The 25,976-nt window shown below is 38.7% G+C and overlaps 1 protein-coding gene across 17 annotated transcripts in view; it reads right to left on the reverse strand.

Annotated features, from left to right (window-relative positions):
• Nucleotides 1–437: 437 nt before the first annotated feature.
• Nucleotides 438–25,976, reverse strand: part of nrxn1b (neurexin 1b) — a 132,987-nt gene continuing 107,448 nt past the window's right edge. For 8 of the 17 annotated variants that reach the window (XM_048205958.1, XM_048205956.1, XM_048205965.1 and 5 more), the window contains 5 exons: nt 18,904–19,075; nt 7,913–8,002; nt 6,576–6,898; nt 3,431–3,518; nt 438–1,856 (listed from right to left, as the gene is read on the reverse strand). In XM_048205958.1, the coding sequence (XP_048061915.1) occupies nt 1,552–1,856; nt 3,431–3,518; nt 6,576–6,898; nt 7,913–8,002; nt 18,904–19,075 (978 nt within the window). In that variant the 3' untranslated portion in view covers nt 438–1,551. Of the gene's footprint in view, nt 1,857–3,430; nt 3,519–6,575; nt 6,899–7,912; nt 8,003–14,890; nt 16,278–18,903; nt 19,076–25,976 lie in introns of those variants that run through there. The other 9 variants (XM_048205959.1, XM_048205957.1, XM_048205972.1 and 6 more) reach the window with 4 other exon arrangements.

The raw sequence follows: 25,976 nt of genomic DNA on the forward strand, positions 1-25,976 counted from the left end.
TGAACTTTGTTTATGCACTGTTCAAGGCGAGCTGCGTGGGCGGGGAGCACGAGATTTAAAGGGCCAGTAGCCCTGAATCGGCGCATTTCTAATTATGCCCCAAAATAGGCAGTTAAAAAAATGAATTTAAAAAAATCTATGGGGTATTTTGAGCTGAAACTTCACAGACACATTCAGGGGACACCTTAGACTTATATTACATCTTTTAAAAAAAAGTTCTAGGGCACCTTTAACATGCATAAGCAAATAAAGTGGTCATCATATGGAATCCATATTAACAACATAAACATGACAATCCCTACATTTATCCAAGACAGCACATATTTATAAATGACTTTAGGTAATATTTTATTTGCTTGATTAACTTTTCAAAACCATTTTAATACATACGTTTTGAAAGTCTCGGAAATGAAATAAAATACTGTATAAAAAAATACTACAGGTCTAAAAAGTCAAATGAATTTGTAGCGATTCTTGTGTTTCGTTCAAAATCAGTTTTCCTGTCTCTTGTGCTAAAAGAAGGAAACGACACGCAGACAGACACAAGACAGAAAAGAGTGACTGAATTTGATTTATGATTACATTTTAAGGGTGTGTATGTGCAAATAAACATGGAAGTACCCCATATGTCATTGGCTGAGAAAAATTCATGTCTGTGAGTATATTGGTAGTGATTTACAGTATCTTTGGATGGATGTCTTTCAGAGAACCGTCTAAAACATGAACATGCATGTGCACCTGCACACACACAGACAAATATTACTTTTGAACAATCATTTAGAACACAATCACGTAAAATGATGAAAAAACATTGTAAATAAAAAAAAAATGCAAGTATTGATCCTGTCTATAAATTCGTCTATATCTTAATGACATTCAAAGTTCTTTTGTAGTCTTTTCTGCCAAGGAGCAGATAAAGTTTGCATCCTCTATGCAAAAGATTATAAAACACAAATTTGTCAGTCCAAAAAGCACACTTTTGAAACATATAGAAACATATTAAATAAAATGTTGCATCCATGTTCACTGAGATGTCTGTGTTTGCCAAAGATAATGTGCGACGGCATAAACTTTTCCCTTTCACCATCAGCTGTCAAATTCATATTAGCTCTATAGGAGTTGTAAAGTAAAAACTCTGAGAGACTTCTTTCCTTTCTTGTTCTCTCATTCTTCAGTGATGCTTTTTCATCATTGCAAAGTTCCCAGCAACACAAACGGCAAAAAAGTCAGAATTTGTCATCATTCATCAGTTGCTCTTCATTCCCCTTCTTCTTACACAAGAAAATGCCAAATGTTCATCTTTCCATCACTTATGGATCATTTTTGGACATTTTCCGAACATCTTCAAGTGAGAATCTTCCTGTTCTTTCATCCATTCCAATGTGCTGAAATTAAATGTTGAAGAAAACGTTTTCTTCGCTGCATCACTGTTTAAGATATGATGACTGTTTTTCCACAGTTTCCCAGTTTTTGTTATGTTGCATGAGGTCTTATGTTTGTGCTAGAACTTAAAAGTGAAAGCAGGTCCTGTAAGGACCAGGAATAACAGAATCACACATAATACTCCTTGTTTTTGTTTTTCTTGCTCTTACTGACACAACTGGTACCGTCCATGGGTTTCTCCTTTACCACCGATCCATTTGACTGGGCTGAATTGCAAATGTAGTTGCGGCTCTCATCCACGTGGTACGATCCCTCGTCACGGTTGCGGTATTTGTACATGGCATAGAGAAGAATGAGGATGCAAAGTGCGGCAGCGACCACGATGCCGACCACCATGCCTGTGGTACTGCTGGACTCACGGAAAACATCTGACTGACCAGGATAGCTCTTCACCACGGGGCCTGTAGGGTTAGCTGAAGAATAAAAAACACCAAGGGTCAGTTATCCCCAATAACCCAACTATTACACTAACAGCTGTTTTTGAAAGAAAAGAGACAAGCAAATCCCTGCCTTTGCCAATGACTTGAGTTTTCCATATTTGTTTAACAGCAAAATTAAATTCAGGAAAGTCTGGCGGTCTGTTGTGGTATCTTCAAGTATATATACAGTGTTAAAGTCAAGCACCCTCTAACTAACTCTCACTTAAGATAATATTGTCTGCAATGAGTTGTATCACCAAGCTGGCATCAACACTAACTCATTGTGTACTGCACTTCTCATTTTCCTCTACCCTGTAACGTTTCCAGTCCTTCTAACAAAAAAATGTTCCCATTTTTGGCTTTTATTGTTCCTGGCCTTTTGGTTGTTGGAGTTCACCCTGAGACTTGGAAGTCTGCTGACTTTTAATAAAGTTTGGGGCCTGACACATTTTGGCACAAATCTTGTTGGCCTCCATTACAAAGGTGAAGATGAAGAGGAATTTCATTTTTCGACAAGAAAGAATAACGCCAAACACAAAACTAAGTCAACAAAGGAATGACTTCAGTAGAACAAGAAAGTGTTGGAATGGCCCAGTCAGATCCCAGACCTAAATCCAATCAAAAACATGTGGAATGACTTGAAAAGGGTTTTTTTTTTTAAGAAAATGAGCCATGGTTTCTCTAGATAAGACTCTTATTCCTCGTCTGGGATCATGTAGAGCTCTTTGAAGCTGCACTGAAACTGACATTTGGACCTTCAACCCGTTGAACCCCAGTGAAGTCCACTATATGGAGAAAAATCCTGGAATGTTTTCCTCAAAATCCTTCATTTCTTTTCCGCTGAAGAAAGAAAGACATGAACATCTTGGATGACATGGAGGTGAGTAAATTATCAGGACATTTTAATTCTGAAGTGAACTAATCCTTTAATAACAAAAGGTGCTTCAACCAAGTATTAGTTGAGGGGTGTGAACACTTGTGCAGTCGGGTTATTTTGGTATTTTTGTCCCTTGAATTTTGTATATTTCGATTTAAAACTAAATCAGGGTTTAAAAATCCTCTGAAAATGATGTCTTGTCAAGAATAATTGGCTGCTGACACACATTACATCATCAAGCTCTTCACTAGTGGCTATTCTCTCACTTGTCAATTTGTACAAAAAACACAATCATCCACTAAATGTGCCTTAGAGTAAATTGCCACTGCATGATACAGCATATAAACAGAAGCAAAAATAAACATTCAAAATCCCATGTTATAAAAGCAGAATAGAGTTAAAGTAGTGTTTGAAAGTCCTTTACAGTGGTAACAACAGAGATTGCTGTGTTTTAATGAAGGAGCTCTGGAGGAAGGTTCTTCAAAGAAACATGCACATTTACAAAGCTCCACAGATGCAGTGGGTCTTCAGCTGATCACATGCTTCAATTAACAGCTGTTACAAGTAACAGTCACTAGACCTTGTGTAAAACATTAAATGGAGCTCAACATTCTCGGGGGCAGCAAAACTAAAACCACTGAGGTGAAAGTGAGGACACAGAAAGAAAAGGAATAATAAAGAGATGACTAACCTAACCCACCTGAGCTCGGCTCGCACGGGTCAATGTCCTCATCGTCGCTCGGGCACTCGGCAGATGCCACCAACAAGTCATCGGTAGTCTGGGAAACAGATGATAAAGGAAAGAGGCTGAAAAATATAAAATGAATCATTCCCTCACTGCCAGATCTAACACTAAATTCAGCTGTGAAGGAACAACAAGGCGCCGCTCGTTCAGTGACCTAAACCGGCGGTAGGAATTAGACGCTTAACAGCTTCACTTAATTGCTTATTATGAAACAAATCAGAAACCTGTGTAAAAATCAACCTTGTCCGTCCCAAAAGATGAAACTGGTGCCATGCATATAAGAGTGTTTTTTATTCATTAATCAAGAATTAAAGATTTATTTTCTCATTCATAAAAGCATTTACTCAATAATTTGTAGTCTTTTAGCAACAATAACAGCCTTGAATATTCTTGATAACATCATTCTAATCAGATTTGATTCCACCACCCCCTAAATTTGACATTTGTTTTGTATTAGAATGAACGGATCATGAAAGCCCAATGGAAATCTAGACAGTCTGAGAATCCTTTCCTCTTTGGCAAAGGAAATGTAAGGCCAGAGAAACCATGCAGCTCATTGCTTTGCTGTTTTGAGGGCTTTCAACTGTTCAAAGTCATCAAGGGTAACATTTTGATAATGAATTTAGGAAATATTTCTAATTTAAATGATTGATAAGCCAGATTTTACTAAAAGGTTATATACCAATCATTTTGAGTGATTTTGTCATAGCTCTGGAGTTTAGTCCAAAAACAATTACATGTTTTCAGAAACAATGTCAAGTCAAGTCAAATCACCTTTATTTATATAGAGCTTTTTACAATGCAGATTGTATCAAAGCAGCTTTACATTGATAACTGGTACATAGTTTTTGCTGCACAGCAGCTCTTCAAGAATAGTGTCAATGCAGGCAGATCAAAGCACTGTTGAATAAATGTCAAGAATTCTGTTGAATGTCAAGTCAAATGTCAAGTGTCCCCAACTAAGCAAGCCAAAGGCGACAGCGGCAAGGAACCCAAACTCCATCAGGTGACATCAGGTGGCAAACAAGTGGCAAATAGGTGTTAAAATGGAGAAAAAAAAAACCTTGGGAGAAACCAGGCTTAGTCGGGGGGGCAGTTCTCCTCTGGCAAACAGTGCTTTGTTACGATTCAGGTTGCTACCATGAATCTGATAGGATCGCAACATTCAAAGTATTTATTTCAGTTCCATCCAGTTGAGGATCGTATTCATCACGCCGGTATGGACGGCGTACACAGGAATGTGATGCACGACTCAAAGAATGTGAAGCAAGGAAGGCTATTTTGAATGAGTGTGTATTCTTCAAATGAAGAGTCAAATAGGGCTTTTCACTATTACATTTTCTACAAATTGAACTTTCTCTGTTTGAAGAAGCGATGTTTGTAATTTATTAACAATCAAACAAGCTGAAAATCATATCACAAGTTGAAAACTGCATAATATCAGAATTAAATAGAACCCATTATAATGAGTTATACCGGATGCAGCACACTTCAACAATGGACCCGCTTGTTTAGGGGTTCAAGAGCAAAGCACATGCGTCAGAGTCATCGGCCCTGGCATAAGATAGGACATGGGTGTGGCAGAAGAGAAAACAGCTGGGGTCAGTAAGTTTTACCTACAATCACCAAACTCTGTACAGATATTGTTCTCATCAAGTCAGAAAACTTTCCAAATTACAGTCATTAGCTCCGACCAACAGGAAGTCAGTCATTTTAATGTGGATTTTTTTTTAAAATAGCAAAGTCTGAATTTTAAATACCCCTCCTAGGGGATTCGCGTGATTCTCAGCAAACCTGCACTCTAAAAAATGCTGGGTTAAAAACAACCCAAGTTGGGTTGAAAATGGACAAACCCAGCGATTGGGTTGTTTTAACCCAGCAGTTGGGTTAAATGTTTGCCCAACCTGCTGGGTTGTTTTATTTAAACCAACTATTGTTTAAAAATTGCTATATGGCTAGTTTAAAATGAACCCAAAATAGTTGGGAAATTAAAAAACAGATGCAATTAGAGGCAACAATAATAGACAAAAGGTGAATGTTTATTAATAAGCTTTAATATTTTATTAATATAAATTTAATAGTTTATTAATATAAATTTATTAATAAGCAATTTAATAAATGTTTACTGTTTAATAATTATTCATTGAACATTAATAAATGTTCATTTCCAACATACTTTGGGTTAATTTTAATTAAGCAATACAGTAATTTTTAAACAATAGTTGAGTTAAATAAAACTACCCAGCAGGTTGGGCAAACATTTAACCCTACCGCTGGGTTAAAACAACCCAATTGCTGGGTTTGTCCATTTTCAACCCAACTTGGGTTGTTTTTAACCCAGCATTTTTTAGAGTGTGGTCAACATTATATGGTTCAATGGAATAACACCCAAAAAAGTTTGATTACAGAAACAGGTGTTTGGTAATGACATTCCTTAAAGTTACACACAGATTTTCAGACTTTTGAACACATTTAACTCAGAATGATGATCTATCTGCTGTGAAAGAGAGGCTGTGAGAGGAGGAACACAGGAATATTTCCTGATCAGAAATGTAGAAGTGTTAAAATCAGTCTCAGACAATGGACTCAAATACACACTGTTTCGGTAGTGACATGAACATGCAGGACACATTTTTTTTACATAAAGTTTCATGATTTAAAAATTAAAATATAAAATGAATATATTTTTTAACTTCACTTAAAAAAACAGCAATGGGAAAAAATGCAAAAATTATTTCAATATCATTTTCACAAGTTGAAATTTAGGGGTTAGGGTTCAGGACAGACTCCTCCCAATTGAAAGTACCCAATAAATGACAATTATATATATATTGAACTTGCTGATATTTTAAATATTGTTGTGGGATTCAATAGATAATAGAAGGATCTTAGTAAACATTTAAGATTTGAATACTTAAATGCTTTTTAAATGTGTGTGTTGTTTGTGGGACAGCAGTTTGCACCAGTTCTGTAGAATGGCCCATATAATCAGTGCCACTGAGTCCAGTGAAATCCCGATGGGATGGGTAGAACAAATAAATGGGAAAGAAAGGATGGAGGTCAGCTAGGGGAAGGAGTAGAGTTTTCTGACCTGCTGGGGTTCTCCTGGTGTGGTGTGTTTCATCTGGAGCTTGGAGGTGGTTGTGGTGATGATCTCCATAACTGAGGTAGAGGTCTCAGAGCGATGGACCGTAGCGCTGGACTGTGGAGTTACGGAGGAAGACTGCGCCTCCCCAACCAGCCTCACGCTGCCTTCGATGCGGATGTTGGGATCTCCTTCCACAGCCATGTTAAAAACTTTCAAGCCATTGTAATAGAAACCAGACATTTGGCCCTGGAAGGCACGGCTGTGGTCTCTTTCCCAACCGCCGATCTGGATGGTCATCTGGCTGTTGAAGATCGTGAGCTGGCGGCCTGCGGGAGAACAAAGTTACTGCGATACAACAAAACTTAGTGCAGATTGAAGAGACAAACAATGGAGCAATGGAAAATAATCACGCCTGAGGAAAAGACGGATTATTCAGGTATTGGCCGATGTTTTTATCATCGCCGGTATGAAGGGGTGCTTATGAGACACAAATAAAACAACAGAACAAAACATTGGTAATGCATTTGCTAAAAGGCTCTTTAATAAATACAATCTGTTGGTTTAGTTCCAAGTGATATTTTGTAAAGCTCAGTACTGTACAGATTCAGCTCTCAGAAATCCTAGAGGAAAACAGGGGAAAGAGATTATTTATTGGCTTCTGTCATCATGGAGATGAAAATATATCCATGGCAGATGTTTACAGCTAACAGAAGGCAACGTGTTGACGTTGTTGTTGTGTAGGTGTGCGAACACAATAGTAATATTTACAAATGAACAACTACGTCTGCCTTTTAGCAAGAGGAGTTGGATTGGATGCAAAGGTATGGTCATGAAACAGAAGAAGAATGAAGAATAATTCAATTAAAATCAACAAGGAAAAAACAAAAACAGTGGCACATTTCATACAAAAAATCAAATGATTATACATGCACATCAAAATGATTTTATTTCAATTGATATTTTGTCATTTTCTTAACTGCATGTAAAATTTTGTTAAAGGGACTCATGCTAATTCATATTTTATAATTATTATCTAAATACTATCTATTTATTTTTTATTACTAAATATTATCTAATTACTGTGCCTGTCTATTTATTCATCATGACAAACGTGTACACATATACACATGCTACAATTAAAAAATATAGTTATACAATCAAAATAGAGTCCCTTTAACTGAAAGTTATGACATTAACTAGTTAATACAGACTAATACATTAATGCAGTGTCCAATTATTGCAAGTTACATTTATCTATTTAAACTGCTTTAATTTAATGTTTAAATGAATGGTTTATTTTACATACAAAATACGACTTTAAGTTTTATCAGTGTTTTTACCTTTGTCGAGTAGCCATTCGTCAACTACTCGACCGAGTCGATATGGAATTCGCTGTCTAGCGATCGCCAGCCGTTCGCTATCAATGTTTCCTTTAAAGTTTAAAGAGACATTTCATTGGTTACAATCCAGGATCAAAGGTTAATTTAAAACTTATTATTTGAGATCTTCAAATAAAAAGATTTTAAATCTTAAGTTTAAAGTTGAGATATTATATTTTACACTCAATTTTAGTTTATATACTGTGTATTTATACAGTTGACTGCATGTGTGTTTATAAACCCCATGCAGAATTTATACAAACATAAGAGATATACATTAAGATCTTATTTTTTTTTATTTAGTATTGCCCTTCAGAAGCTGCATAAGATATTTTCATGTTTTCTACATGACAAAATAATTACAATTTACACCAATCATCCTGTTTGCATTGCCTCGGCTCCTAATGTAGCATTGTTGCCTTCCTTTTCATCAATTAATGTTTGCACATTTTATAATAGCTCGCTGAGACCCTCAACTGTCCTTAATCATTGAGAAAGCCACACACTATAATAAAAACAAAGGGGGTGAAAACTTTTGAACAGGGTAATGTGTGTAAATTCAGTTATTTTGTCATACGATACACAGTATTACCGGTATGTATGAAACAGCTTAATCAGGGCAGTACTACATATAAAATGCAGTTTTATATACTCTATTTTTAAAAAAAAAAATGATAAACAACTACTGTACATACACACACTGTTTACATTAATGTTATACATTATAACACCTAAAGATTAATTTGCAGCATGTGAAAATAGGTTAGTGAAACCAACCAATATGCACAATTAAATGTTGCACTCCAACATGAAATTGTGTATGTGCTTTGTTTCTTTTGTTTTCTCTTTTACTTTAAGTTAATCTTTTTTTGCACATTTAAAAAAAAAATTATTATACTCTACATACGCTAAAGTTTATTTTAGTGATCATTATTTTAACAAATTAACAGATTCCCATTACCATTTTTCGAACACAAAAAGTCACATTATGCTACTAAAATATCAGAGACCATCAAGAATAGTAGTATTTTTTCACTGGTTCACCTGACGGTGTGTCTGTAGCCGACACTTTGACCCAAGAGCATCTGATTGCCTGAAGCCCGTATAGCAGGGGTCGGCAACCTTTATGGCACGGAGGGATAATCACAGGCGTGTGACTGGATGGTTTGTCAGCGGGGGCGTGTTTAGGTTATTGGGGGCCCTAAGCAAATCTCCGGGAGGGGGCCCCGTGATCGTATTAGTCTAGTCTAGTTTTTTGTAGTGAGTGTACTGTGATTTTTTCCTCCCAGCCTCATACTCACCAGTCCCAGAGCGACACTCCATTAGCACCACCACCACACTCACTATTGCATATAGTATGCATCTGATCTAGGCTACATGTAATTGAGAGCATTCTGAAACAATGCGTATGTGTTCTTTATCAAAACGTCAATTTATTATAAGCAGCACAAGACTTTAACAGCCAATGACATTTACAGCAGAAGAGACTGGACTGATTTTCTACTGTTTATTGTCAATCACCATCTAACTCAGCCTACATGTAGCCTTAGATGTTATATGAATATGGTCCCTGGAGCATAAGTTTTATCAGCTGGCAATTTTCAATGCACATTTAAGAGTGAAAGTTGCAACTATTATTAACAATAATGGAAAGATGAGGCACAATATCACACTGTTTGGACTTTGTTTTTCCTGCCCGTTCGTCATCATAGCTATGCATTTTGATTCACAAGTTTGCAATTCAATTCGATATCAGTTATTTTGGATACTGTATATCAGGTACAATACATGGCAAATTTTACTAATGCTGTATAATATACATGGGAATCAGTTCGTACTACATTAATATTTAAGGTTAAAATGAACTGATTTCTATACAAACTTAAAATCGCTGGGGCCCCCCATGCCCTTGGGGCTCTACGCAATTGCGTGCTTTGCGTGGTGGGTAAACACGCTACTGTTTGTCAGTTAGAATAGTTTTTATAGCTCCCAACTTAATAAAACAAGCTGACTATGAGGAATGATTACCTCAAAATATATGCAAGTTTGAAGCACTTTATTTAAATGAAATACATACACCTCTTTAGCTAATGTCAGTGATTATCCCTCCGCAAGCCGATGTTGGCAGATTTCTCTTCTTCAGGAAGACAGTTTATCTGTCTGTGCTTTATTTGGGTTAAATTATTGCATTCATTGTGTTTCAGTGACCCAAATTAAGTGGAATTATTATTATTTAGGGTGGAAAATGATGGCTTTTTGGAAGTGTTCTTAAGAGTGAGGACATGCATGGTAAATTCGGCATGTACAAGGTGCACTTGAATGGACTCATTGAACCGTCCACAAGAATCATCTTCTTTTCAAAGGAAGAAGGGCAATCAGCTGTCCCCTGTCGCTCTACTTCTGCTTTTGACAAAGTGCCGCATGAGCTAGAGTTTTGGGGATCCGATGTTAAACTCGAGGCTTTGGAAAGTGAGCAGACTGCATGCCATGTTTCAGATGACAACAGTAAAACTGTGAATTTTGGATTCGCTCATGCTCTACACAATTATGCGCTTGAAGCACGACCACACCATGATTACAACAGGATGTGCCCTATGGTGCATGTTGGGCCCCTGGCCCCCTCATGTTGAATTAGGCTATTCATTGTACCATTTTGGGTCGAGCTAATGTCCCAAACAAAGAATCATGCCAGACCTTTTAAGTGGATCTGCCTTGCTTTCCTTGGGATTCTGCTTTGTCAGTTCTGCTGCGTTCTGTGTTTCAGACTACAATAGCTTATCTGTGGGGTTTTGAAGAGCAGTCTTCTCACACATGCACTGCACAATAATGCCCTTGGAGCACAGGAGTTGTACACAACCATAATGTCAGGGTTATGACAAAGTGTGCCTCCATGGTGCATGCTGGGCCTCTTATATTGAGTTAGGTGACACAGGTGTTAGGAATTAGGAAGAGTTAAAAAATGTCTACTGATGGCGTGACTTCAAGAACAGGAGAAATGAGTAGGCTATTATCTGAATCACTGCTCTAGATAGTAGTGAAAACAGACCAGAATAGCATGAAGAATAGCCTCCAGTCTATAGAATCGAATAAATGTGTGCTGACTGCTGTGCCAATTTCTTGCATAGAAATGCCTCTAAATAGTGCCCAGGATGTAGCCATATATCTCTAGTAGAATGAGCTTGCAGTCCTCCTGGGGGCTCTAAATTCATGTTATTGTAACATAACACAACAGCCTACAACACTTAGTGGGAAAGGCATTGACGGGTTTCCCTTGTTTGAGTCAGCCCAAGAGACAAATAGGTGGTTGCTCTTACGAAGTGTGCGGGTTCTTTGTACATATGTACGCAGAGGACGAACCAGACATGTACAGTGTAACCACTCATCCTCTGGAGATAAAGATGGTGGATGAAAAGCTAGCAGATCCACTGATGGAGCTGAACCAGCGTGATCACATATTTTAGGCACAAATGCTGAGTTAGTTCTAAAAGTTACTTTTTGAGTGAACTGATAAAGCACACAGTTCGCCCACCCTTTTTGCTGTAGTGAGAGCAAGAAACAGAGCTGCCTTTAAAGAAAGCAGCTTTAAGGCAATGTTATCAATGGGCTCGAAAGGGGCTTCAGAGAGTGTGTTCAGGACCACGGACAAATCCCAAGATGGGACGGGGCTCTTTTGATACTGGTTGTAGCCTTTGTGCTTCTCTCAAAAATGGACAGATGAGAGGGTGTTGGCACTTGAGTCAAGACTTATATGACATGCTGAAAAGGCTCTACCCTTATCCACAAGATCTTGCAGGAAACATAGCACATCCAAAACCGAACACAAGTATTGGATGATGTTGCTATCTACCCATCCATCCTTCCGCTCCCTGTTTGAGATTATATAAAGAAAGTTTAGAGGCAGCCCTCGCATTCTGAATTGTCTCAATCACTTTCGGAGGTAATCCAGCTGCATTCAGATTCAACCTCTCATAGGCCATGTCCAGAGAAACAGTTTCTGATGGAAGGGGTGTAATATTTCTCCGAGCTTGTGAAAGGAGACCTTTTCACAACCCCCAGTCTCCCCGGCCAGTATGGTGTGATCAGAATCATTACATGTCTGCATTCTCAAACCCTCCATAATGTCTGCTCAATTAGGCTCAACTAAGGTAACGTGTAAAGTAACAAGTCTGGCCCACCCACCAGAGAGAAAAAACAGGGATATTACACATTTTCGTGCAATGCAAAGAGATCTATGGCAGCCTGAGGATCACTGGGGGTGGAATCTCCATTCCCCATACAGAGGATTCCCTCTGGACAGTAGATCCGCTCCCTTGTTCATTATTCCTGGATCATGCATCACATGCAATGACAGGAGGTTCCTGCTCCCCCACATAATTAGTTTCTTTGCTAACAAGTGAAGCTTGTGAGAACGTACTCCTAAATGCCGATTTATGTAAGCACACCATTGTATTGTCCATCCTGACCAAATATATGATGAATCCTGAGAAAATGGACAAAATGTCTCAGAGCTAAAAACACTGTCAGCAGCTCAGGAAAAATGATGTGATTCTCTCTCAGTGCAGGAGACCAAACTCCGCTCACTGTTCTGCCCTCGAACACTGCTCCCCAGCCCGTGAGAGATGCGTCTGTCATCACCACTTTTCTCAACAAAACAGGACCCAGAGGGCAACCTGTCCCGAGAAAAGACGGGGCTGAGACACACACTCTGTGGCTGAGATGGCTCTTGGGGCGAATGCCCTGTGGCACTGTCCATTTCTGAAATCCCCTCATCCGCAATAGTCCCAGAGGATCCACTGACAATGTTGAAGCCATCAGACTGAGTAACTGATGAGACATCTTAAGAGAGACTGATCTCTCTTGTTGAAAAAGGGAGAGGCAGCTGTGAAATGTTTTGATGTGTTCCTCTGATAGGAAAGCTTGAAACATCACTGAATTCAACCTGAGACCCAGGCAGACTATCTCCTGTGACGGAGTCAGACAACACTTTGTCTGGTTTAATTTGAAACCTAATCTCTCCATTGGAATTACTCTTATCACTGCTTTTCTCATTAAGGAGGATATTTTTTCCAAAGCCTGAGCGGATTCCCCTTGGACTACTGATATTACCACTCCATTCAAAACAGGGAGCTTTACAGCAAATTGAAATCTGTATCCACTGTCTTTAGTGGTTAAAACCCAGGGATGAATTGCGCAAATGTGCCAGTTCACTGCCTGAGCAACATGTGGGCTCTTCCTGTCTTCACTCAGTACTGCTGGAGAAGGGGGAATACAGCTCTACACTGCGTTCCAAATTATTATGCAAGAGCCAAATCAGTAAGATTTCTGTACAATAAACATTCAGATTTTAGTTTTTCTAAGAAAATGTTTGTTCGTTTATTTATCCATGTCTTTTTAGATAACTGGTATCAATCTCAGACAAAATAATTTGCCAGATCTATGGAAACCCTACTCAGAGGTCGTTCCACATTATTAAGCAAGTCACAGTTCTCATGCAATATGGGGAGGAAGAAAGATCTTTCTGAAGATAAAAAGCATGAAATGGTGCAATGTTGTGCAAAAGGCATGAAAACAACTAATATTGTGTGAAACTGAATGGAGATTATCGAATTATCATAAGATTTGTGAGTGATTTAGAGCACAGCAGAACACGGTCAGATAAAGGCTTATTCAGGAAAGTTCCTGTCAAAAACATTAATTGTCTTAGAAGGGCAGTTATAAGTAAACGGGTATTTGAAGCTGCTGGTGCCTCTGGAGTCTCAAGAAGCTCTCCATGCAGGCTGGCAGTTGTGTGTAAAGATGCATTTCAACCACTCCAAACCAAACCTCACAAAGAGAAACATTTACAGTGGGTGTAGAAATACATGAAGACTCATTTTTAAATAGTTTTATTCACTGACTAATGCAATGGATGGTCTAAATGGATGGATTTCTGGATGGTTGGTGAATGACCACCACGTTCCAACAAGACTGCGACGTCAGCAAGGAGCTGGCGGGTGATGATTTGGGCTGGAATACTGGGAAGTGAGATGGAGGGAATTAAAATGACTTTTGCAAGATATGTGGAGTTCATAACTGGCCATTTTCAGCTATGGTATAAAAAGGAGGATAGTGCATAGTACAACGCACTATCCCATGCTGCAAAAAAAACACGACAGCTGTTTGAAAATGTATTTCTACACCCACTGTAAATGTTTCTCTTTGTTAGGTTTGGTTAGTGGTGTCTAAAATGCATCTTTACACACAACTGCCAGCCTGCATGGTGAGGCTCTCAAGACTCCAGAGACACCAGCAGCTTCAAATACCTGTTTGCTGCTCAACACTGGCTTTTTTTATAGCTGCCCTTTTAATACAACACATTTTTTTGATAGGAACTTTTCTCAATAAGCCTTTATCTGACCGAGTTCTGCTGTGCTCTAAATCACTCACAAATCTCATGATAATTTGATAATCTCCATTCAGTTTCACACAATATTAGTTGTTTTCATGCCTTTTGCACAACATTGCACCATTTCATGCTTTTCATCTTCAGAAAGATCTTTCTTCCTCTCCCTATTGCATGAGAACTGTGACTTGCTTAATAATGTGGAACAACCTCTAAGTAGAGTTTCCATAGATCTGGAAAATTATTTTGTCTGAGATTGATACCAGTTATCTAAAAAGACATGGATAAATAAACAAACAAACATTTTCTTAGAAAAACTGAAATCTGAATGTTTATTGTACTGAAATCTTACTGATATGTCAATTGCATAATAATTTGGAATGCAGTGTAGTACAGGAGTCAGATTCTTTTTTATTTGTGATTGTTTTAATGTTTTGTGATCTTTTTCTTCTTTTATCCCACTCTGCACCCTCAGCCCTCGGCCTGGATGCATCAGAGAAAGCTTTTTTTTGGGGGGGATGCTTGTGTACTTTTGACTTTCCTCCCTCAGAACAAACCTTGTAGAAGGAGAAGGGGGAGATAACTCTTTGGGGGGCACCTGAAGAACATGGGCCATACTGAACTTTGAACTTTTGAACACATTTAAATTCCTTTTCTTTTTCCCTGCAGGAGGGAGAGAGGAATCGTTCTGAAGGGATGGGACAGTGAAACTCTGAGTGCTGACTCCAAACCCTTCCTGATGCCAAACTGATGTCTCTGGTCGACCGCCTCTTCTTGTTTCCCTGAGGGGTTGTCTGTGTTTCCGACCATGAAAGACTGTTTTGGTTTTACAACACAGGGCTTTGGCTGTGGTGCCACCTTTCCCGACTGTTGTAATGGAGTGGGATGGGTAGGCCAATAATCCGAATGTCCCCCCAATTAAATTCGGCCAGCTTTCTGGGGAGACAGACCTTGAATGCCTTTCCTTCCTTTTTCTGCAGGTGGCCGAAAATGGCCTTTGGCCTTCAATGGGGGCATTCAAAAACTCAACCTTTTCTTTGTCAGACAGTCCTGACAAACTCAACCACAGCAATCTTTCTCATACAACTGCTAAATCCATAATTTGTCCACAACTTTGAACTGCTCCGTGAGACATGCACGGGTTTAAATCTGCAATTAAACATTTCTCCTCCCTGAGCACTGGGTTGGGTGATCCTGAGTCTAGTTGATGACCCATCTTCTCTAGTTAGTTTACTTGATAGGCCGTAAGGAGGGATGTTGCGTTCAAAGCATGAACGGCCAATGCTGAAGATTTATAAATCTTTTGAAAAACAGAGGTGGTGAAGTACTCTCTTTTCCTTGGCAGCGAGGCTTCGATTGAAGAAAGAGCTGCCCTGTGGCCGGGGTGCCAGAGATGAATCCACAGTGGGAGGATCCATTATCCCTAAATCCTGCATTCCCTGAATATCCAGCCTCAATAAGCCCTTGACGGGCACTCAATGGGAAATTTCAATGGGAACTTGTCCCAAAACCTCTACATTTCAGCCACACAGCTTGAATTGATCTCATACAGACACTTTTTCTGCTGGTTGGGATGGCCAGTTGATTGACAACCTAGCCATGGCTCTATGTGTAGATTTGTGTCTATCTGTACTGGGGTGAAACGGTTCTCAAACTGTACCGTTCTCCACACCCAGTTCGGCACGCACTTGTACCGCAGTTCATCAATATCTGACGACGCATATGCATCTATAATATGGTTTGCAGAAAATAAATAAAACAGACAGACAGAGTTAGGCTAATGTTTGTTTCTGTCGATGGATACGCATTCTGGCTTCCCCTAAACTTTGTTTAACGCGAGTGCCGTATGCTCTATATAACCAGTCATTTACGCCGTCATCACCCTTTTTAACATTCGAGTGCATAGTATGACTGAATAGTAACTTAATAATTAATAATGATTGGTCTTATCATGATTGAATTTATACAGTGAAGATTACATGCAATGTTGTTTTACATTTTATTAGCTACTTTATTCAAATTCTGTACCTGAAAACTGGATACATGAAAAACCCGAAAAGCTTTATTTATCTTTGCTTTACTGTATTTATTTGTGCCATTTGCTTATTTGTTCTTATTTTCTTTATTTTTATTTGACAGTAGTAATTTTTTACCTGAACATAGCACATACCGAACCGTACCGAAACCTTGAGCCTAAAACTGTGATACAAACCGAACCGTTAGTAATCTGTACCGTTGCACCCCTAATCTGTACAGGGGAGGGTGAGCTCTTAATAATTAAATATGACACTACCCTGACTAAGGTCTACGAATCAAGTACTGTGGTGTTATAAATATTGTGTAAATATAATGTAAGTGTACAACCTAGTCTCATGACGAAAACATACCCGTGGGCACGTTTTCGCGAGTCGTGAAATACGTACCAATATCAATACCATTATCGCTGCAGTTTCGATGCGAAATGTCCACTGAGCAGCGCTAAAAGCATGTTCCGGAGCTCATAATAGGTTGAATGCGGTAAGTTTTTATGACGTTGCTATTTAGACGAATCGCCGCGGTTCTTGATTTGACATTTGGGCTCTGTTGCGTTTTAAAATAACATCCCACCAACACTACGCCTAAACCTACCCGACAGCTTCCGCATTCGTATACCGTTTTTTCAGCTCGTTTAGATCTCTCTTTGAGCTCTCTTTTTTACCGTCACTCGCCTTTTGCGGGATTTGTACCCAGGCGGGGGGGAGTCGACTCCTCGTTGTAAGTCCAGCTGAGCTACCGAGCAAGCTTGGTTACAGCCAAAAAACGTGAAACGCATAGAGCCAGTCAAGTGACGCAAAGTCCAAAGTATGTTCGTTTACAAATCGGGCACTCTGGTAAGAAGAGTTGAAGTCGTAACATAATATTGCGTGAGGAGACGTCAAAATGAGTCTTTATGAATCCATAATCCAACCCCGGCCATCATCGAAACCATGTGTGAAAACTAGCAAAAGCGCTTATTGATGTTTTACCGCCTCTAGCGTTCGTTTCTGTCGGAAACTGCAGCGAAACGTACGCATCGGTACGTAATTTTGTGTCTCGTGAAAACGTGCCCACGGGTACGTCTCTCCCATGAGACCAGGTTGTAAGTGTAGGATGTTTATGATTGCTAAGTAACATCGCATCTTGGTGCATTAATACAGAATTCAACTGTGCAGTCACTATGGGGCAGTCGTGGACTAATGGTTAGAGAGTCAGACTTGTAACCAGAAAGTTGCGGGTTTGATTCTCAATACTGGCAGAAAATGTATGTGTGTCCGGGTATATGTGTGTTCATGGTTTGCAGTGTGTGTGTGTTCACTACTAACTGCTCCTAATGTGCTCCTAACATGGATGGGTTAAATGCAGAGGACAAATTAGTATGGGTTACCATTCTTGGCCTTCACGTCACGTCACATGTCAATAATGAATGTGTACAGTATATGGGCTATAGTGGTATACAGTATAATATGAACAGTGATGACCAGAATACTGATAATCTGTACTCAAGAAAGGTATTGATACTGTTTACTCAAGTAGATTAATAAGTAGTTTGCTGAAATTACTCTGAAGTAGTTACTTCACAAGTTACTTTAGTACACCAGTATTAAAATAGTGGTGGCATAAATGCATTTACACAATTACAGTTGCATACATTATGTTTTAAATGTTTTAAATATAAAATTATGAAAATATTTCTCAAGCTAAATTTAAAATGGTTCTACATTATTATTAAAATATTACTAATGAATACAGAATTTATGTGATGATTAATTTATTACTAACCATGTGTTCAAGACTATAACTCATGAGAATTTAACACTGGCTTTAAATTTAATTTAGGAATTTAATTTCCAATAAATAGTTGTTTCCTAAAATAATGTTAATGGAAGGACTGACAATTAAAGAGAACACAAAGTAAAAGTTGGCAACAGCTTTTCATTTTTTAAGTGCTTATTTAGACATATCTTGCTAACACAAAAGCCATCTGTATTGTATAATGACCCATACAATTCCCTGAATATTTACATAACATTCCCTGAATATGTATTGATTTTTAAACAGCTGTGTAAAGGCTGTTTGACTTGTTAAAAGTGAGTGATACTTGAAATTCATGATTGAATCTTAATTAAAAATATCTTTCTCATTACACCAGTTATGCAACACAAACATACTGATGACACACATCTTTAGAAATAAACAAACAAACAAAAAACAAAAACACATCATTTCATAATTTGGGTGTTGCCTGAATAGATATGGGACTGATTAAGTCCATCTTTCCATTTAATTTTGAGCATTATAAGTTAACTGAATGACAATTCCAAAATATTAGTGCTGAATTCAACATTTCTGTTGTTAAAACATTCTAGCTTGTTAAATGGCAAAAATTACCTAATGAGCATTCACCCAATTAACTAAGAGGTGAAAAAAAATCTGATTTCGTGTTCAGAAAAGATGGAATTCAATGTAAACACAAACTTGAAGTATTTACAAAATAAAAATCATCCAGTGAATCTTGTCAGCTCAGGCAGGTGTTGTTGAGGTGTGTTCTCACCTGTGGGGTATCGCTCAATAACAGGCAGATCGTCCACCTGCAGTGTGGCATTGCCGCCACTCCTCGTAAACTTCACTATGTGGTACTTTCCATCATTTACAAACTTTGATTTCTCCTCGATGTTGATGTCATCTGTGCCCACATTAAATATAGCTGTAACGTAGCCTTTTACCTGGAGAAAAACAGAGAGAAACAGGTTGTTGCATTAGTGACATTATAATCTAGGCCCTCTGTTATATAACTAATGACTGGAGCAGGTCTGGAATATTTGTTTGAATTTAACAATCAATATACAAAATGAAATCATTTTAATCACATGCTAATAAAATACAATTAATTGCATCGATGACTCATAAAATGTGGTCTGATCCTCATCAAGTCACATTTATAGACAAACACAATCTGACTGACACAAAAGCAAGAGCAACTGACAGTGCATGCTGGAAAAGCATGTGAACTGAATTTAGAGCAACAAGCTCTACCAAATGTTGGATGAATTTTGGATCATTCCTCCCTACAAATCCGTTTACACATTTCAGCGCTGTCTCAGTTGCACAACACTCTTCAAGTCATGCCACAGCATCTCAATGGGGTTAAGGCCAGGGCTTTTAATTGGCCATTCCAGAACATTAACCTTCTTCTTTTTAAGCCATTATTTTGTTGATTTGGATCATCGTGTTGTTGCATCACTCAACCTCTGTTAAGCTTAAGGTCATGCGCTGCCCTGGGGCCGTTTGCACAAGCTGGATGTAAAAATAAGTGTAAGTCCTGCATTGGGCTTAGTTACATCCAGACTTACAATAAATATTTACACCTGTTACAATATCTAAACAACAGCCTTCCTGCCATTAATGTATTTCATAATACTACTATAATTACCTTCAGATTGTCATCTACATCTCATTTCAACCACTGAAGGGCACTTCACTGGCTATGCTTACACTGCTGCTCAGTTATTATCACTTATTACTGCTGCTTATCTTGTTTGGCCATAATTAAGAATTATGGATGCAACTGTGCTCTTGGGAACCTTTAATGCAACAGATTTGTTTGTAGTCTTTCTCAGATCTGTGCCTCCACACAATCCGCTCTCTGAGCTCTGCGGGCCGTTCCTTTGACCTCATGGTTTGTTTTTGTATAGGGTTGGTTTATTATATAGACAGGTGTGTGGCTTTCCAAATCAAATCCAATCAACTGAATTTACAGCAGATGGACTCCAGTAAAAGTGCAGAAACATTTCAAAGATGATCCAGAGAAATGGGGCGCACCTGAGCTACATTTCAAGTGTCACAGCAAAGGATTTGAATACTTATGTAATGTGATGTTTCCAGGAACCATATTGCATTTTAATTACATTCACTCCATCTTTACCTCAGAAACTGAGTTTGTGAATGATATGGAGATATCTAATTTTCTCTCGCTCAAAGATCAGTCACTTTTTTGCGTAAAAAGCAACAAATGGGTAATGTTACAATAAACTTGGAATAATTTATGCATTTTCGTTTTTAATATATCATGCCCAGATGTTTGTGATATTAGAGTGAAGTGATAGATGAGGGGAAATTTGGTGAGAACATGAAGCATTTTTTTTTTTTTTTGACAGAAAGTGTTTATTTGAATGATTGATAAACTTGAATAAAATGCATTTCTAAAAACAGATAAATTGAGAGACTGCTCACTGCAATTAAAGGGTTAGTTCACCCACAAATGAAAATTCTGTCATTAATTACTCACCCTCATGTCGTTCCACATCCGTAAGACCTTTGTTAATCTTCGGAACGCAAATTAAGATATTTTTGTTGAAATCCGATGGCTCAGTGAGGCCTCCATAGCCAGCAATGACATTTCCTCTCTCAAGATCCATTAATGTACTAAAAACATATTTAAATCAGTTCATGTGAGTACAGTGGTTCAATATTAATATTATAAAGCCACGAGAATATTTTTGGTGCACCAATAAAAAAACAAAATAACGAAATAGTGATGGCCGATTTCAAAACACTGCTTCAGGAAGCTTCAGAGCGTTATGAATCGTTTGTGTCAAATCATGATTCAGATCGCGTGTCAACCACCAAACTGCCGAAATCACGTGACTTTGGTGCTCCGAACCGCTGATTTAACACACTGATTCATTTGTGCTCCGAAGCTTCATGAAGCAGTGTTTAGAAATCATCCATCACTAAATAAGTCATTATTTTGTTTTTTGTTTTTTGGCGCACCAAAAATATTCTCGTGGCTTTATAATATTAATATTGAAACACTGTACTCATATGAACTGATTTAAATATGTTTTTAGTACATTAATGGATCTTGAGAGAGGAAATGTCATTGCTGGCTATGCAGGCCTCACTGAGCCATCAGATTTCATCAAAAATATCTTAATTTGTGTTCCGAAGATGAACGAAGGTCTTACGGGTGTCGAACGGCATGAGGGTGAGTAATAAATGACAAAATTTTCATTTTTGGGTGAACTAACCCTTTAATGGATGGAGCTTGACGTCTAGCTCCCCCTCTCTGGATATAGTGGGAGGAGCTTAAAGGTCTAGCCACACCATAACGCTACCCATAAACCTATCCCTAAACCTCAAGCTCCACCCATTACCTCCAGAGAGGGGAAGCTGGACGTAATTTCGCTCTGTAGTGAGCACCACTTGGATATTTTGGGAATTAAACATAAAAACACAGTTATTTGTATGTGTGTGTACAAACCTGATTCCAAAAAAGTTGGGACACTGTACAAATTGTGAATAAAAACAGAATGCAATGATGTAGAAGTTTCAAATTTCAATATTTTATTCAGAATACAACATAGATAACATATCAAATGTTTAAACTGAGAAAATTTATAATTTTAAGGGAAAAATAAGTTGATTTTAAATTTCATGGCATCAACACGTCTCAAAAAAGTTGGGACAAGGCCATGTTTACCACTGTGTGGCATCCCCTCTTCTTTTTAAAACAGTCTGCAAACATCTGGGGACTGAGGAGACAAGTTGCTCAAGTTTAGGAATAGGAATGTTGTCCCATTCTTGTCTAATACAGGCTTCTAGTTGCTCAACTGTCTTAGGTCTTCTTTGTCGCATCTTCCTCTTTATGATGCTCCAAATGTTTTCTATGGGTGAAAGATCTGGACTGCAGGCTGGCCATTTCAGTACCCGGATCCTTCTTCTACGCAGCCATGATGTTGTAATTGATGCAGTATGTGGTCTGGCATTGTCATGTTGGAAAATGCAAGGTCTTCCCTGAAAGAGACGGCATCTGGATGGGAGCATATGTTGTTCTAGAACTTGGATATACCTTTCAGCATTGATGGTGCCTTTCCAGATGTGTAAGCTGCCCATGCCACACGCACTCATGCAACCCCATACCATCAGAGATGCAGGCTTCTGAACTGAGTGCTGATAACAGCTTGGGTTGTCCTTGTCCTCTTTAGTCCGGATGATATGGCGTCCCAGTTTTCTAAAAAGAAATTCAAATTTTGATTCGTCTGACCACAAAACAGTTTTCCACTTTGCCATAGTCCATTTTAAATGAGCCTTGGCCCAGAGAAAACGCCTGCGCTTCTGGATCATGTTTAGATATGGCTTCTTTTTTGACCTATAGAGTTTTAGCCATCAACGGCGAATGGCACGGTGGATTGTGTTCACCGACAATGTTTTCTGGAAGTATTCCTGAGCCCATGTTGTGATTTCCATTACAGTAGCATTCCTGTATGTGATGCAGTGCCGTCTAAGGGCCCGAAGATCACGGGCATCCAGTATGGTTTTCCGGCCTTGACCCTTACGCACAGAGATTGTTCCAGATTCTCTGAATCTTTGGATGATATTATGCACTGTAGATGATGATAACTTCAAACTCTTTGCAATTTTTCTCAGAGAAACTCCTTTCTGATATTGCTCCACTATTTTTCGCTGCAGCATTGGGGGAATTTGTGATCCTCTGCCCATCTTGACTTCTGAGAGACACTTCCACTCTGAGAGGCTCTTTTTATACCCAATCATGTTGCCAGTTGACCTAATAAGCTGCAAATTGGTCCTCCAGCTTTTCCTTATATGTACATTTAACTTTTCCGGCCTCTTATTGCTACCTGTCCCAATTTTTTTGGAATGTGTAGCTCTCATGAAATCCAAAATGAGCCAATATTTGGCATGACATTTCAAAATGTCTCACTTTCAACATTTGATATGTTATCTATATTCTATTGTGAATAAAATATAAGTTTATGAGATTTGTAAATTATTGCATTCCTTTTTTATTCACAATTTGTACAGTGTCCCAACTTTTTGGAATCAGGTTTGTACTTGTACAGATATCTTTGTGATGAACGGTTTGAATTTTAAACCTTTGGAGTGAGGACTAAGAGAGTAAAGTGAGGACATTTTGGCCAGTCTTCACTTTCTGAGATCTCTTTAACGGCCTGTTTAAGGGTCAAGATTTGGTTTTAGGGATCAGGTGATAATTAAGTTAAGGGTAGGTTTAGGGCATTCACATGGGGCGTTGGCGTTAATGCTTCCCGTTTACTTTGAATGGGTGACATCATGCGTTATCAAACTGAATTGTGGGTTCTGTCGCATTGCTTTGCTTCACTCGCATTGCAAGCAGCAGAAGTTGAAGATTTCTCAACTTTTCAAGCGCCAACACAGGCGCCAGCTAATCAGATCGCCTTATGCACTCATTCTAGAGCAGTTGCTAGCCAGTTGCATCATGCAACAAAGTAATGTGATTGGCTGTTATCACCAAAATGGTCACGTCAACACAAGCTTCAGACACGCCCTCCATCAAGCATTAACGCCGACGCACCGTGTGAATGCAGCGTAAGGATTCAGGTTAGGCACTTATGGCCAGATTTACTAAACAGGGCAATTTAGCATGAAAGCACAATTCCACAAATGCGCCAGTGGCAAGTTTTGCGTGTGATCTACTGCTGATGTGCAAATTAAAGAACACAGACGCTGTCAAATCATTTACATAATGACCAACTCAATCTACCAAGAGCAGGGCAAATTACCGTTGGGTCACAAATTAGCTGATGCACATCAGGTGAGGGTCGACACAGGCGCAACTTGTTACATGTAATATATAGATAAAATCTTCCTCTGGCATTCCAAAGAAATTAATACGAGTGGAAAATATTTCCTCCCTTCTACCACGTGCTTTCTGTTCTCTGCGGTGTCTCCTCCTAGCAGCAACAATTATAGCCATGTCACAAACTGGGTTAAGACATGCTTTTTTTTAATGGCGCAAATTCCAGTAAATTGACGAGCGCAAACATTAATAAATCATGTTGCATGATTCATTTAAATATGCTCCTCCCATAAATTTTGCGTCTGAAAGGGAAACTCCTACAAATGCATATGCAATAAAATCAGCCGCAAAAACAACTCGGTCCATTCCTTTTCAGCGCTAATTTTGCACTGCGTGTCTTTAGGTCTTTAGTAAATCCTGAAAGTAGTTTTTTAACGCCAGAAGAGGGTTTGCGCTGGTGTACGCTGTTAGTAAATCTGGCCCTTAGTTGTGACGGGTAGGGTTAGGGTAACTGTGTCACTCAATGTCTTCACAAAGATAGATGTACAAAAATGTGTGTGTGTGTGTGTGTGTGTGTGTGTGTGTGTGTGTGTGTGTGTGTGTGTGTGTGTTTTGGTTCAGGTATGCCCTGCGATATGGAGACAAAATGTCATGTGTTGGTCCCCATGAGAAAACATCTTATAAATCATACTAAATGATGTTTTTTAAAAATGTAAAAATGCAGACAGTTTTCTGTGATGGGTAGGTTTAGGGGTAGGGTGAGTATAGAGGGATAGAATATACAGTTTGTACAGTATAAAAATCATTATGTCTATGGAAATTCCCCATAAAACATGGAAACCCAATTTTTGAACTTGTGGGGATTTTTTTTCTTCTAGTTCCTATGGGTGTTATTTTTTAAACATGCATGTGAGTGTAGGCTACCTGAGAATTAATTTGATCCTGCGAGACTGTTGGAATTTTGCAGTAATACCTAGTGAGCTGTTATGATACAAGTTTATTCTTTAGGATACAGAGTGTAAACCATACAGGTGTAAACCACTGATACAACATCTAAAAAGCAATTTTGAGAACAGACTTGCACGGTTACTATGGAAACAGCAGTGACAGTGATGAGAGGAACGAGATGCTCTAACAGTGAAAGCACACTCACCCCTCAAAAACACATCACACACACACATGCTTAATAATGTCGTCTGTATGTATGATGGCATCATTGCTGTATCTCTCCAGCCCAGACTAAACTCATTGTCATGAGAGGGTCGAACGAGGCAGAATCGCGTGCCAGAGTCGCAGTGCTGCTTTGGGAGCTTGGGTCTGTGTGCGTGTCTATGACATGCACAGCAGCAGGTCTAATCTGGGAGTGTAATGTGATCTGTGTAAGTTCGTGTCAATGGGCAGGTGTTTAATTGGTGAGCTGGGAATTGCGTGCGACAGACTTCCCAGCGGAGCCACAGCAAGAATAAACATACACGCAGCATGCTCTGGAAAAACAATGATGGCAAGGAGCCTGTGAAAGAGCTTTCAGATGAATTATCAATCACAGATGAGCATAACACTCTAAAATAAAAAGATGCAATAGTTTCATATTGGAATTTAATGATTTATAGCTACTGCAAACTTTTTTTTTTTTTAAGAGATGTGTGCAGTTACAGGACAGAAAGCAAAATGCATTCACCCTGTCATAATCCAGACTTGAAAACACGCTCTTCAGTGCTCCTGAGGGATGAGAATGGGTACTCACCGTCATTCAATATGAACCTATTGAACAAATCTGCTCCTGCACTGAAATCTGTGAACAAGTTAGCATTCATCATTGAGGAATTTTTTTTATAGATTGACTGCCATTTCAAATTGAATAAATTGGGTCATTTTCTTTGATCTGTAAAAATCTAAGCCATTTTGAATTTAAGGTTCAGGAATGTGTCTATAGCTTGTTGGTCAGTCTACACTTTACACTGTGTTCTCACATCATAACACCCGAGACAGACACAATTATGATTTCTATCACTGGCTCATTTCCTTGTCTTGCTCTTCATCTGAATTCC

Source organism: Megalobrama amblycephala, linkage group LG10 (genome assembly GCF_018812025.1).
Source record: "Megalobrama amblycephala isolate DHTTF-2021 linkage group LG10, ASM1881202v1, whole genome shotgun sequence".
NCBI lineage: Eukaryota > Metazoa > Chordata > Actinopteri > Cypriniformes > Xenocyprididae > Megalobrama > Megalobrama amblycephala.